General features: G+C 55.3%; 2 protein-coding genes across 4 annotated transcripts in view; both read left to right on the forward strand.

The window, feature by feature from the left end:
- The window catches only part of CDC42BPG (CDC42 binding protein kinase gamma), a 25,173-nt gene extending 19,663 nt beyond the window's left edge, over positions 1–5,510 (forward strand). The window contains exon 37 of the mRNA XM_029956748.1: positions 5,200–5,510. Within this exon, the coding sequence (XP_029812608.1) occupies positions 5,200–5,202 (3 nt within the window). The 3' untranslated portion in view covers positions 5,203–5,510. The remainder of the gene's footprint in view (positions 1–5,199) is intronic.
- Positions 5,511–5,537: 27 nt separating this feature from the next.
- On the forward strand, positions 5,538–11,835 carry MEN1 (menin 1). 3 transcript variants are annotated; one of them, XM_029956754.1, is made up of 10 exons: positions 5,538–5,625; positions 6,002–6,462; positions 7,425–7,633; positions 7,827–7,955; positions 8,227–8,267; positions 8,341–8,428; positions 9,107–9,243; positions 9,618–9,753; positions 10,198–10,362; positions 10,561–11,835. In XM_029956754.1, the coding sequence occupies exons 2-10, from the start codon at positions 6,018–6,020 to the stop codon at positions 11,035–11,037; spliced, it is 1,827 nt and encodes a 608-aa protein (XP_029812614.1). In that variant the 5' UTR covers positions 5,538–5,625; positions 6,002–6,017; the 3' UTR covers positions 11,038–11,835. The 3 variants fall into 3 exon arrangements, with proteins under 3 accessions (XP_029812614.1, XP_029812613.1, XP_029812615.1); XM_029956753.1 differs by having other exon boundaries at positions 5,548–5,613; XM_029956755.1 differs by lacking the exon at positions 5,538–5,625 and adding an exon at positions 5,659–5,716.
- Positions 11,836–12,089: the final 254 nt, after the last annotated feature.

Here is a 12,089-nt window from a genome sequence, read left to right on the forward strand (position 1 = left end):
GAGCACCCTGTTGCCCCACCCAGGCTGGTAGGCGTGGGAGGCAAGAGGAGGCCTGGGAAGTGTCTCATTTGTTCTTAGCTCAAGTGTCCCTGGCTGGGCAGCACCCAGGCCTTGAGGTTGAGCTGGACGAGGAAGGAAGGTATAGCCCCGTGCCCTGGGATCAGGGTGGGCCTGGGGAACGGTTGGCTATGCCCTGAGACTCATGGCCAGCCCTAAGCTGGGGAAAGTACCTAGAAGGGGCCCCATCTTGCATCTAGTTGGAGACGGGCTGGAGAGTGCCCAGGGAACTCCAGCCTCGAGAGTCAGGCAACCTGAATTCTAGTCTAGCTGTGCCGTCAGGGACAAGTTACTTGACCTCTCTAAGCCTCAATATTCTCATCTGTAAGTGGGGGTCACAAAACCCACTTCACGGGAGGTCCTGGCAAGATTTTGGTGCATTGAGTGTAAAATGCCTTCAGCCCACTCAGGAAATGTTTGTTTCTCCCTATTGAGATGCAGACCCCCAAAGAAAGGGCCCAGGGTAGGGACGCTGAGGACTCTTGCAAGCTACGGCCCCCAGCCATCTTCTCCAGACTGGGGAATTGACTGTCTCCCAGACACCCAGCAATGATTTAGCCAAAAGATTTTCACATTTTTGAAAAATTAACTTTCTCCTGGGTGCCTGACAGGCTCAGGAGGTGGAGCATGTGACTCTTGATCTCAGGGTTGTGAGTTTGAAACCCACATTGGGCACAGAGGTTACTTAAAATCTTAAAAAAAAAAACAAAAAACAACCAGGGTACCTGGGTGGCTCAGTCAGTTGAGCATCTCGATTTTGACTCAGGTCACGATCCCAGGTCTGTGGGATCAAGCCCTGCATCGGGCTCTGCACGGAGATCTCTATATCTCTCCCTCTGCCCCTTTCCCCTGCTCACATGCTCTCTTTCCCTCTCTGAAAATAAAATAAAATAAAATAATTAAAATCTTTAAAAAACAATAAAACTTTATTTTCTCCCAATGTTATGTTGACAGATTTCAAACCTACAAAAATATCAAGAGAACCTGAACCCCCTGTACTCTTCACCTATACTCACCAATTGTTAACATGTTGCTGCCTCTGTTTACCTCCATATCTATCAATATCTACATGTGCACGTGTATATAGCGTGTATTCTGCTACCGTTTGAATGTAAGTTGCAGACGTCTTGATCTGAGCACCTAAATACTTCAGGGACATCTCTGAAGAATAAGGAGCTACCAGAAGCCACTGTTGTTGTGTCAAGGGTTTTAACATTGGTACAACAATACCATCTCACGACAATCCGTTACGGGATATACTGTGATCCCCCCAAATTCATGTTGAAGTCCTAACCCCAAATACTTCAGTACATGACCTTCCTATGAAATAGAGTCATTGCAGATGTAATTAGTTACAATTGTTCATTAAGGTGAGCAGTGATCTGATAAGACTGGTATCTTTTAAAAGGGGGGGAACTGGGGCGCCTGGGTGGCTCAGTTGGTTAAGTGTCCGGCTTCGGCTCAGGTCATGATCTTGTGGTTCGTGGGTTCGAGCCCCGCGTCGGGCTCTGTGCTGACAGCTTGGAGCCTGGAGCCTGCTTCGGATTCTGTGGCTCCCTCTCTCTCTGCCCCTTCTCTGCTCATGCTCTGTCTGTCTCTCTCTCAAAAATAAATAAACATTAAAAAAATTAAAATGAATAAAATAAAAACTTTTTTTTTTAATTAAAAAGGGGAAACTTGGACACAGAGACACACACAGGGAGAGAGCCACGCGATGATGCAGGCAGATTTCTGGGTGATGCTTCCACAAGCCGAGGGCCACCAAAGATTGCCAACAAATCCCCAGAAACTGAGGAGAGGTCGGGACCGGATTCCCCTCACAGCCTGGGAGGGAACCAGCCCTGCCCATACCTTGACCTCAGCTTTGCAAATTCCAGATGGACACACAAGACATTTCCGTTGTTTAAGCCACCCAGTTCACAGTACAATTGTATCATAAATGTTGTTTATAGCGTTTTAAAAAATCGAGTATTTAATTCTGGATCACATGTTGCATTTGGTTGTCCAGGCTCTCTAGTTTCCTTTAAGGAAGAGAGATTCCCTGGCCTTATTTTTGTTGCCTCCCTGATATTAACATTTTCATCAAGGTCCAGCCCAGTTATTTTGTAGAATGGCCTATAATTTACATCTGACGGTTCCCCATGAAATTCATATTTAACTTTTTTGTCAAGAATATTACATAGATGGGGCACGTGGGTGGCTCAGTTGGTTGAGCGTCTGACTATGGTTTGTGTATTTGAGCCCTTCATTGGGCTCACTGCTGTCAGTGCAGAGCCCGCTTTGGATCCTCTGTCCCCCTTCTTTCTCTGCCCTTCCCCCCGCTCCACTCACGCTCTCTCTCTTTCTTTCAAAAATAAAGAATATTTTTTAAAAGTATTACATAGCTGATGCTATTTTAAATTAATTTTAATTACTTTTTTTTTTCGTAAATTACAGGTGAGTTTCCCTTTGACTCTCTCCCTTCTCCCCATAAGGTTAGTTTATGTCAGGTTAGTTTATGTTAGTTTATGTCAGGCTAGTTTATGTGTACATCCATACATACATGCTGGCAGACATCAAGAGGGGCCACCCTCCGCCAGCCTCCTTGCTTCCGTCAGTGGAAGTTAAGTGAAAGCCCCAGGACCCTGCATGCCCTTGGCAGGAAGCCTTGCTCTCTGTGCCCTCCCACTCACCCTGGGCTCCCCACCTCACTCCTGCCTCAGGACCATCGGAACTAGTCCTGGAATTCTCTCCTCTTAAACAATGGCTGATGGGCATTGAGGAGGGCACTTGTTGGGATGAGCACTGGCTGTTGTATGGAAGTGATGAATCATGGGAAATGACTCCCAAAGCCTAGATTACACTGTCTATGTTAGCTAACTTGATCATATGTTATTTAAAAAAATACTAGTAAACATAAACACAATGACAACAACAGCAACAACACAACTTCCTTCGACCCTCTTCCCTCCCCCTGGCTGCCATCTTAGTTTTCTCTTGTCTTTGCGCAAAGCTCCCTGAAAGAGGTGAGGATTAGTACTGTCTCCAATTTCTTTTCCTCTCACTTTTCTTAAGCCCAGCAACTTCAGGCTTTTGCTCCCCAAATGGCTCCTAATCCGGCCGTCAGGAATCCCTGCAGAGCCAAACCTGGTCAGTCTTCCGTGCTCAGCTTGCTGACCTACGAACCATGACTGACACGGTCAGTCCTACCTCTGCCGCAGTGCACCTCTTCAGCATAGATGCTTGTCCGGGTTTCTTCCTGTCTCTCTGGCCAATCTCCTTTGCTGGTTCCTCCCGGTCTCCTAATCTCTCCATGACGAAATATCCCAGAACTGTCAGCGGTGATCTCATCCCTTCTGCTCTTCATCTGGCCCGCCTAATGTTAGCCTCTGACATAATCATGACACACTGATCAAACCTAACTGATAAAAACCATGAAGGAAGCTACAGACTTTATTTAAATTTCACAAGTGGGTTTCCAGGTACCCTGGGTTTTTTTTTTTAATGTTTATTTATTGCGGGGGAGGGGCAGAGAAAAAGGGAGGAGAGAGAGACTCCCAAGCAGGCTTCTCCCTGTCAGCACAGAGCCCAATGTGGGGCTCGATCCCATGAACCATGAGATCATGATCTGAGCTGAAATCAACAGTCAAATGCTTAACCAACTGAGCCACCCACGGCCCATGACTGGTTTGGTTTTAAAACTAGAAGTCCAAGGGGCGCCTGAGTGGCTCAGTCGGTTAAGCAGTAGACTTCGGCTGAGGTCATGATCTCATGGTTTGCAAGTTTGAGCCCTGCATTGGGCTCTGTGCTGACAGTGCAGAGCCTGGAGCCTGTTTCAGATTCTGGGTCTCCCTCTCTCTCTCTGCCCTCCCTCCGTTGCTTGTGGTCTCTCTCTCTCTCTCTCTCAAAAATAAATATTAAAACAAAACCAAACAAAAAACTAAAAGTCCCATACTCCTCAAGTCCCTTCAGTCCTGGGCAAACGGGGTGGATCAGCCAGGTTTTCCACTAACGTCCCTACTGTCCCAGGACTCAACCCAGAACACCACATTGCATTTAGTTGTCCTGTCTCCTGACTCTCTTCTAATCTCCAACAATCTCAGTCTTTCCTTGTCTTTTATGACCTTGACACTTTTGAAGGGTACTGGTCAGGTATTTTGTAGAATGTCCCTCAGTCTGGGTTTGCCACGTTTCTCATGATTAGATTAAGCTTATGGATTTGAGGGGGGGTGGGCAGTAAATACCCACAGAGGTGAAGTAGGGCAGGAATTTGATCTGTTTTACTCACTGCTACATATCCGGTGCCTAGGACTGAGTGTCTGGCCCACAGGCACCAAAAATCTGTTTGTTGAATGAATAAGAAAGATTCATGGATGACTCTGTAGAAAGTATTTAGTATTGTTTTGAACTGTTTTTTTTTAATGTTTTATTTATTTTTGATACAGAGGAAGACAGAGCATGAGAGGGGGAGGGTCAGAGACAGAAGGAGACACAGAACCAGAAGCAGGCTCCAGGCTCTGAGCTAGTTGTCGGCACAGAGCCTGACGCAGGGCTCAAACCCACAAACGTGAGATCTGACCTGAGCCGAAGTTGGAGGCTTAACCGACCGAGCCACCCAGGCGCCCCTGTTTTGAAGTTTTAAAATGTTCTTAGGGTGCCTGGGTGGCTCAGTCGGTTGAGCGACCAACTTTGGCTCAGGTCATGATCTCAGTTCATGAGTTCAAGCTCCACATTGGGCTCTGTGTTGACAGCTCAGAGCCTGGAGCTTGCTTTGGATTCTGTGTCTCCTCTCTTTGCCCCTACCCCGTTCGTGCTCTGTCTCTCTCTGTCTCTCAATAATAAATAAATGTTAAAAAAAAAAGGTTTTTTTAAAAATAAAATAAAATGTTTTTAACACAAATACTACCTTACCATCTCTATTGTTCTGAATTTTCCTTCTACAGTATGCCCTGAAGCTCTATTTTAGGATGCATACAGCTACTTCACTCTTCTTTGACCCTTTTACAAATAACTATAATGGTTCTTTAGATGTTCCTCTTTGCATATATGTTACATTTTCTCAAGAGCAGAACTAGGGAAGAATTGCTAGACATGGAGTAGACGCATTTTCATGTTACTGGATACTGATAAATATTCAACTAAAGTGGCTCAATGCATTTACAGTAATCTGGCGGTGTTTCAAAGCACCGGTTTTCCTCACATCTTGAGGACACGTGACAACCTAAGCGCCAAGACCGCCTGCGGAATGCCGTGTCACTCCCTGGACTACATCTCCCAGAACGCACCGCGGTTCCACGGCCTACCTGGAGGGCGTGAGGTGGAGTGACCAATCCCTGAGGATCTCAGGAAGGTGGTGCAGCCTCCACCCTTAACCTACCTCTGAGGAACCCAGGTCGGCGGGACTACCACTCCCATAAGCCACTGCGGACTGTCCGGCCCGGGCACCATTTCAAGACGCTGCAGAAACAGAAGAGCCCCCGGGACTCCATTTCCCGGCAGGCCGTGCGGCCCAAAGGGGCGGAACTCCATTTCCCAGCAGGCTCCGGGCGGCGGGCGCCGTGGTGCCTTGTGTGGGATGTAAGCGCGGAGGTGGGCGCGGGGGACCCAGGCCAGGACTCTCCTTGGGTTTTGGGGAGCTTGGCCTAGGGGCGCCTTCCGGACGGACTCTAGGTGTCCGGGGGTACGGGCGTAGAGAGGGGGCGGGGCGGCCGTGGAAGGTGCTCAGCGGGGTCTTAGGGGCGCACGCCCATCGGGGCCGCGGCTCCTGGAGTTGTGGGGGACGAGGAGGGCCTTACAGCCTCAGCTCAGGGGTCTCCGACGGAAGAGGAGGAACAAATGAGCGGAGGGTCAGGGGGGCGGGGAAGTAAGAGAATGTAGGAGGTGGAGGTGTAGAACCGTAGCCGAGCCTGGGCGGGGGGTCCCCGGTCGTGGCCGCCCGACCCTCCCTCCTTCGGCTCTCCCGCAGGCCGAGGCCCGCCGCCATGGGGCTGAAGGCCGCCCAGAAGACGCTGTTCCCGCTGCGCTCCATCGACGACGTGGTGCGCCTGTTCGCCGCCGAGCTGGGCCGAGAGGAACCGGACCTGGTGCTCCTATCCTTGGTGCTGGGTTTCGTGGAGCATTTCCTAGCTGTCAACCGCGTCATCCCCACCAATGTGCCCGAGCTCACCTTCCAGCCCAGCCCCGCGCCCGACCCTCCCGGCGGCCTTACCTACTTCCCCGTGGCCGACCTATCCATCATCGCCGCGCTGTACGCCCGCTTCACCGCCCAGATCCGAGGCGCCGTCGACCTGTCTCTCTACCCGCGGGAGGGGGGTGTCTCCAGCCGAGAACTGGTGAAGAAGGTCTCCGATGTCATCTGGAACAGCCTCAGCCGCTCCTACTTCAAGGATCGGGCCCACATCCAGTCCCTCTTCAGCTTCATCACAGGTTGGAGCCCGACAGGTGGCAAAGGGCGAGAATCCTGTCTCACCTGGGAACCTTAGCCCACCTCCCCACAACTGTATGGTCTGCAGAGCCCTTTAAGACCTGTAAGCCTTGTGAGGTGGGGCAAGTGTTAGGACTCTGTGCAGCTGGGGAAACTGAGGCCCGGAGAAGGGAAGTGATGTGCCACAGAATGGCGGGGCGGGACTGGGCCCCAATCGCTTGGCTCTCCATCCATTAATCCACGCTCTGCCGCCTCAGCACCCCCATCCCTGCCATTGAGCAGCCGCAGGAGTCCCTCAGCCCCGTATGAGACACTGGCATGAAAGGGCAGGAGCCGATTTGGAGAGTGAGGAGCCTAAATCTGGCTGCATTTGAGACACTGAAATGAAAGTAATAGATGAGGGAAGGGCTTCACCCCAAGAAGCTTAAGACTCAGGGCTTGCAAAGAACTCTTTGCCCCAAGACCAGTTGACTGGTGATCAGGTCCCAGAGTGCCATGTTGAGAAGTGATCTGAGGCTGCTTTTGAGCCAAACAGGAAGAATACAGAGATAAGTTAGGAATCTCTACCAGTGGGTGTGTGAAGAAAGAGCATTGGCCAGAGGGTCCTGTTTTTACCGTCCCTGTTGGAACCCAATAGGCACAATAAAACAAGGAAATCCTTGAATTATAATAATGGTTGCAGAGAAAGAGAAGGGACAGGGTCAAAAGCTGGGTGGAACTATATGAGAGCCAAGAAGGTCTTTCGGGGGGGGGGGGGGGGGGGGGGGGGGGGGGGGGGGGGGGGGAAGGCTTCAAACACAGGAGGAAAGGGATGGAGACTTGATGGGTTGAAACATCTCAGATTTGTGCACAGGCTTGGAGGTGAGGGTGGGAGGGAGCACAGTGGTGCGGTGCGTCACTGCCTGGCCCCTTCGGCCCAGGTCAGAGGTCAGAGGACCCTCTTTCATTCCTTCCCCTTCCACAGGCACTAAACTGGACAGTTCTGGTGTGGCCTTTGCCGTGGTGGGGGCCTGCCAGGCGCTGGGTCTCCGGGATGTCCACCTCGCCCTGTCTGAGGACCACGCCTGGGTAGTGTTTGGGCCCAACGGAGAACAGACAGCGGAAGTCACTTGGCACGGCAAGGGCAACGAAGATCGCAGGGGCCAGACAGTCAACGCGGGTGTGGCTGAGCGGGTACTGTCCCCACCCCTCCCCACACGCTTTCCTGGCCCAAGCCACCCAGGAGGCTCTGCTTTCCTGGGCCGTACTCCCCTCTCCGTCACCACCTACGGATGCCCCGAAGGGGAGTACCCCATTTCTGGCTGTCATTCCCGGGAGTAGGCACCCTGGGGCCGTCCTGAGACATCTGGTCTTGTCCTCTCCCAAGAGCTGGCTGTACCTGAAAGGATCGTACATGCGCTGTGACCGCAAGATGGAGGTGGCCTTTATGGTGTGTGCCATCAACCCTTCCATTGACCTGCACACTGACTCCCTGGAGTTGCTGCAGCTGCAGCAGGTGAGGGGCGCCTGCGGGACCTTGGGGCGCTTTCCCCTTCTGAGCTCCGGCTCCCCCTTCGGTGACATGGGTTAGTAATTCTTGGCCAGGCCTTCTTCAGGGCTCTTGGGAGAGTAGAACGGAGTCATGAAAGGGCTTGGACTCCACTAAGGGGCTGATTCCCACCTGGTGCCAGGTCCCTGCTGGACCTCACTGCTGCCTGGTAGACCGAGGCCCTGCTCACCTCCCCACCGCCCCCCACCAGCTCATGCCTTTCTTCTTTGGCCCTTAGAAGCTGCTCTGGCTGCTCTATGACCTGGGACATCTGGAAAGGTCAGTAGGGGGAAGTGGCCAGGCTGGGCTCCAGGGGGCTGGGCGGCAGCCTGGACTTATGACCCTTTCCCAGGTACCCAATGGCTCTGGGGAACCTGGCGGATCTGGAGGAACTGGAGCCCACCCCTGGCCGACCAGACCCACTCACCCTCTACCACAAGGTGGGGACATCTCAGGAGGGTCCAGAAGGGAAGCCCAACTGTGGCTGGGGTCCCCTTCCACCTGGGGACTGGGAGGGGGCAGGTGGGAGAGGAACTTGGTGTGTACTGAGGGCTGTCACGCATCCACTTCCCATTTTGTGTTTATCATGTACGTATTTGGTGTCGGCAGGGCTATCTGAGGGGTGTTCTGTGTTCCCCGGCTTGGGAGTGAGAGGGCCTGAATTTGTCCCTTAAGCCCTGCTCTCTCTGCAGTCTCTCATTGTCCTAGAGTATAACAGAGGTCACATGTGGTGGGAGCACCCCGGAGGGGGTGCTAATTCTGTGGGGGCGGGGTGGACGCAGGAGGGACACTGGGCTGGGCTCAGGAGGCTTTATGTTTGTGTAGGAGTGTGTGAGAAGCCTGGGGAGATGGATGTGCCTCGAGCTTGGCGGGCGGGCCCTCCCCTTTCCCGGGTCCAGTTCCCTGGGCCTCCCCGCCCACCACAGTGTGGCCCAGGCCCCCAAGGGCAGTCCTGCAGGGAGGAGCACCTGGTAGAGAGGATAGAAGGAGGAGGAAGTGAATCCGGAGTTGGGACTCTCTGGGATCTTCCTATTGTTCCTTACGGTGGGGCCCAGAGGGATTTGTGCCGTGCAGGGCAACGCGGCCGCCTCTCTGAGATCCCTCTGCTCTGTCCCCAGGGCATCGCCTCAGCCAAGACCTACTACCGGGATGAGCACATCTACCCCTACATGTACCTGGCTGGCTACCACTGTCGCAACCGCAATGTTCGCGAGGCCCTGCAGGCCTGGGCCGACACAGCCACTGTCATCCAGGAGTGAGGCTCCCCCAGCTAGGCCTCAGCTGGGCCTTTCTTCCCCTTCTACCTGATTTCCAGCCCGCCTGGGTCCCAAGCCCCATCCCCTTTCCATCCAGTCCCTAGGCAGCCACGGCCACATCGCCCAGGAGGCTGGGACCTCTGATGAGCGCCTCCCACCTTTCCCTGCCTCCCCTGTGCTCCCAGTTGCCAACCACTGACCTCCAGCAATAGAATCTGCACCCTCCCCCACCCCGTCCTTTCTCCCCCTCCTCACTCTTTCTCTGGGCTGACACAGACACCATCATTTCCAAGTGAAGAACCCCAACCGCTCACCAGGTCCCTGGGGGTCCCCGCCATGACCAAGACCCCACAGTGCCCTCCTGCTCTCACAGCTACAACTACTGCCGCGAGGACGAGGAGATCTACAAGGAGTTCTTTGAAGTGGCCAATGACGTCATCCCCAACCTGCTGAAGGAGGCGGCCAGCCTACTGGAGGCCGGCGAGGAGCGGCCTGGGGAGCAGAGCCAGGTGAGCTCCCCTGTGTCCCCTTTGCCACCTGAGCAGGGCTGCCCGTCCCAGGACCCAGGGCCTGCCACAGAGGACTGGGGCCCACGAGGGGAGGGGGGCCCGGCGTGGAAGCTACATTGTCTTCTGCGGTAGCTGAGGTCTTGGGCCTGAGCTGGAGGGAACTGAGGGCATTTTAGGGGGTTCTACCCCTGTGGTTTCAGGTAACTGGGGTGGAAGCCCATCTCGTTCACGGCCAGGGCCCCTCATTCAGTTGAGGGGCTGGGATGTAGGGAAGGGATGGTTGGTCCCTTCCCCCACACCCTGGCTAGGGACTGATTTTATAAAAGAGTTATTTTCCCCGATGCTCACCTCTGTTGAAGCCAGGGCTCTTTGCCTAGGCGAGGGGCCCCGACCTAAGGGGTGATTAAGGGGGTCTAACCTGTGCCCCGCTTTCCCCTTCCCCAGGGTGCCCAGAGCCAGAGCTCTGCCCTCCAGGACCCAGAGTGCTTCGCCCACCTGCTGCGCTTCTATGACGGTATCTGCAAATGGGAAGAGGGCAGCCCCACGCCAGTGCTGCACGTGGGCTGGGCCACCTTCCTCGTGCAGTCCCTAGGCCGATTTGAGGGGCAGGTGAGGGGCAGCCGCGTGGGGGGGCTGGGGGAGAGGTCAGGTGCTGCCGGCCCCCTACCGAGTCAGACCCTTGGAGGTCCTGAGGAGGGGGTGCGGAGGAGACTGAGGTCCGAGGCTCGGTGTGGCGCTCCCGAGGCCCGGCCTGGGGGTTGCAGCCACGGGTCTGCAGCCTCCCCTCCGCGTTTCCTCCGGGCCCAGGTGCGGCAGAAGGTGCGCATCGTGAGCCGAGAGGCCGAGGCGGCCGAGACGGAAGAGCTGTGGGGCGAGGAAGCCCGGGAAGGCCGGCGGCGAGGCCCGCGGCGTGAGTCCAAGCCGGAGGAGCCGCCGCCGCCCAAGAAGCCGGCGCTGGACAAGGGCCCCGGCCCTGGCCAGGGGGCGACGTCAGGACTGCCGCGGAAACCCCCAGGGACAGGCCCGGGCGCTGCCCGCGGCCCAGAAGGAGGCGGCGCGGCGCCGGCGCCCGCAGCGTCGCCACCACCGGAGGGTCCGGTGCTCACTTTCCAGAGCGAGAAGATGAAGGGCATGAAGGAGCTGCTGGTGGCCACCAAGATCAACTCGAGCGCCATCAAGCTGCAGCTCACGGCGCAGTCGCAAGTGCAGATGAAGAAGCAGAAGGTGTCTACACCTAGCGACTACACGCTTTCCTTCCTCAAGCGCCAGCGCAAGGGCTTGTGAACTGCCCCAGATTCCATGTTGGTCCTTGCCGTGGGGGGAGGGGGGCTCTCAGTCCGGATGGAGGCACCGCCTCCCCCCCCCCAGCTCCTCTACCCGCCCCGCGGTTCGTGGGGGCCTAAGCTGGGCCTCCGAGCCCCACCACCCCGACCCGGGACTCAGGCTGCAAGTCCCTGGGAGGATCTACCACTCCAGGGCTCTGCCCGTCAATGGAATATAGATCCCACCCCCCAGAATCCCAGCGGCCAATGGGAACCTCACTTTGAGCTCCATTCTTAATCTTTAAAGGTCCAAGCACTGGAAACAGGCCCCCACATCAGAACCGAGGCTCTGAGTTTAGGCCAGATTGGGATTGCTCCCGGTTGCTCCTGGCCCCACCCCCAAAAAGCACAGGACCCGCCTCCCACCCAGGAACCTGGGTCCCTAGTAGTACATTTCCGCACTTCAGAATTCCATCCCTAGGGAACTCCAACCCTCCCCCACACAAAAGAACTTAAGAAACGTTCAGAGTTTGGAAATTCTAGCTTCCCCTCTGTCCTGCGAGTCTGGGACGCGAAACGCAGCCTTCGGCCTGTGAATCCTGAGCCCCGCCCCCTTCCTGACCAAACTGGCCGCAGATCAGAGCGGACCTCTTTCCGACCCTCTGGGAACCTCCCCGAGGTCCGGCCGTCTCAGGGGACTCCGGAGGAAATCTGCAGGGGTTTGCCGGTGGGCGAGGGGAGCCTGATCTCTTCCTGTTTTGTACATAGATTTATTTTTCAGTTTCAAGGAAGATGAATACATTTTGTAAAAAAAAAATCACACGTTCGTGTTTCATCTGGGGAAATTGCGGGCGTGGCGACTGGGACGGGAGAGGAGTGTCCCCTATTCCCCCTACCTTCTGGCCTTAGGGCTCCCCACCTGTAGGGCGCGGGGTAGCGGGGCGGGGGAGGAGGGTGATGTCCCTGGCCTAAGGTCCACCACTCGGTCGGCTCCGCCCTGCCCCGGGGCTTCCCCTCGCCGCGGAGGGCCTGTCCCGCGGGCGCCGCCTCCCGGCCGGGCGGCGGGGCATCCCC

The sequence above is a fragment of the Suricata suricatta genome, chromosome 11 (genome assembly GCF_006229205.1).
Source record: "Suricata suricatta isolate VVHF042 chromosome 11, meerkat_22Aug2017_6uvM2_HiC, whole genome shotgun sequence".
Lineage (NCBI taxonomy): Eukaryota > Metazoa > Chordata > Mammalia > Carnivora > Herpestidae > Suricata > Suricata suricatta.

Coding starts and splice junctions, on each gene's coding strand:
- MEN1 (XM_029956753.1), top strand. Junction 8,429..9,106: donor CACTCACCCTCTACCACAAG/GTGGGGACATCT, acceptor CTCTGTCCCCAG/GGCATCGCCTCAGCCAAGAC. Junction 9,244..9,617: donor ACAGCCACTGTCATCCAGGA/GTGAGGCTCCCC, acceptor CTGCTCTCACAG/CTACAACTACTGCCGCGAGG.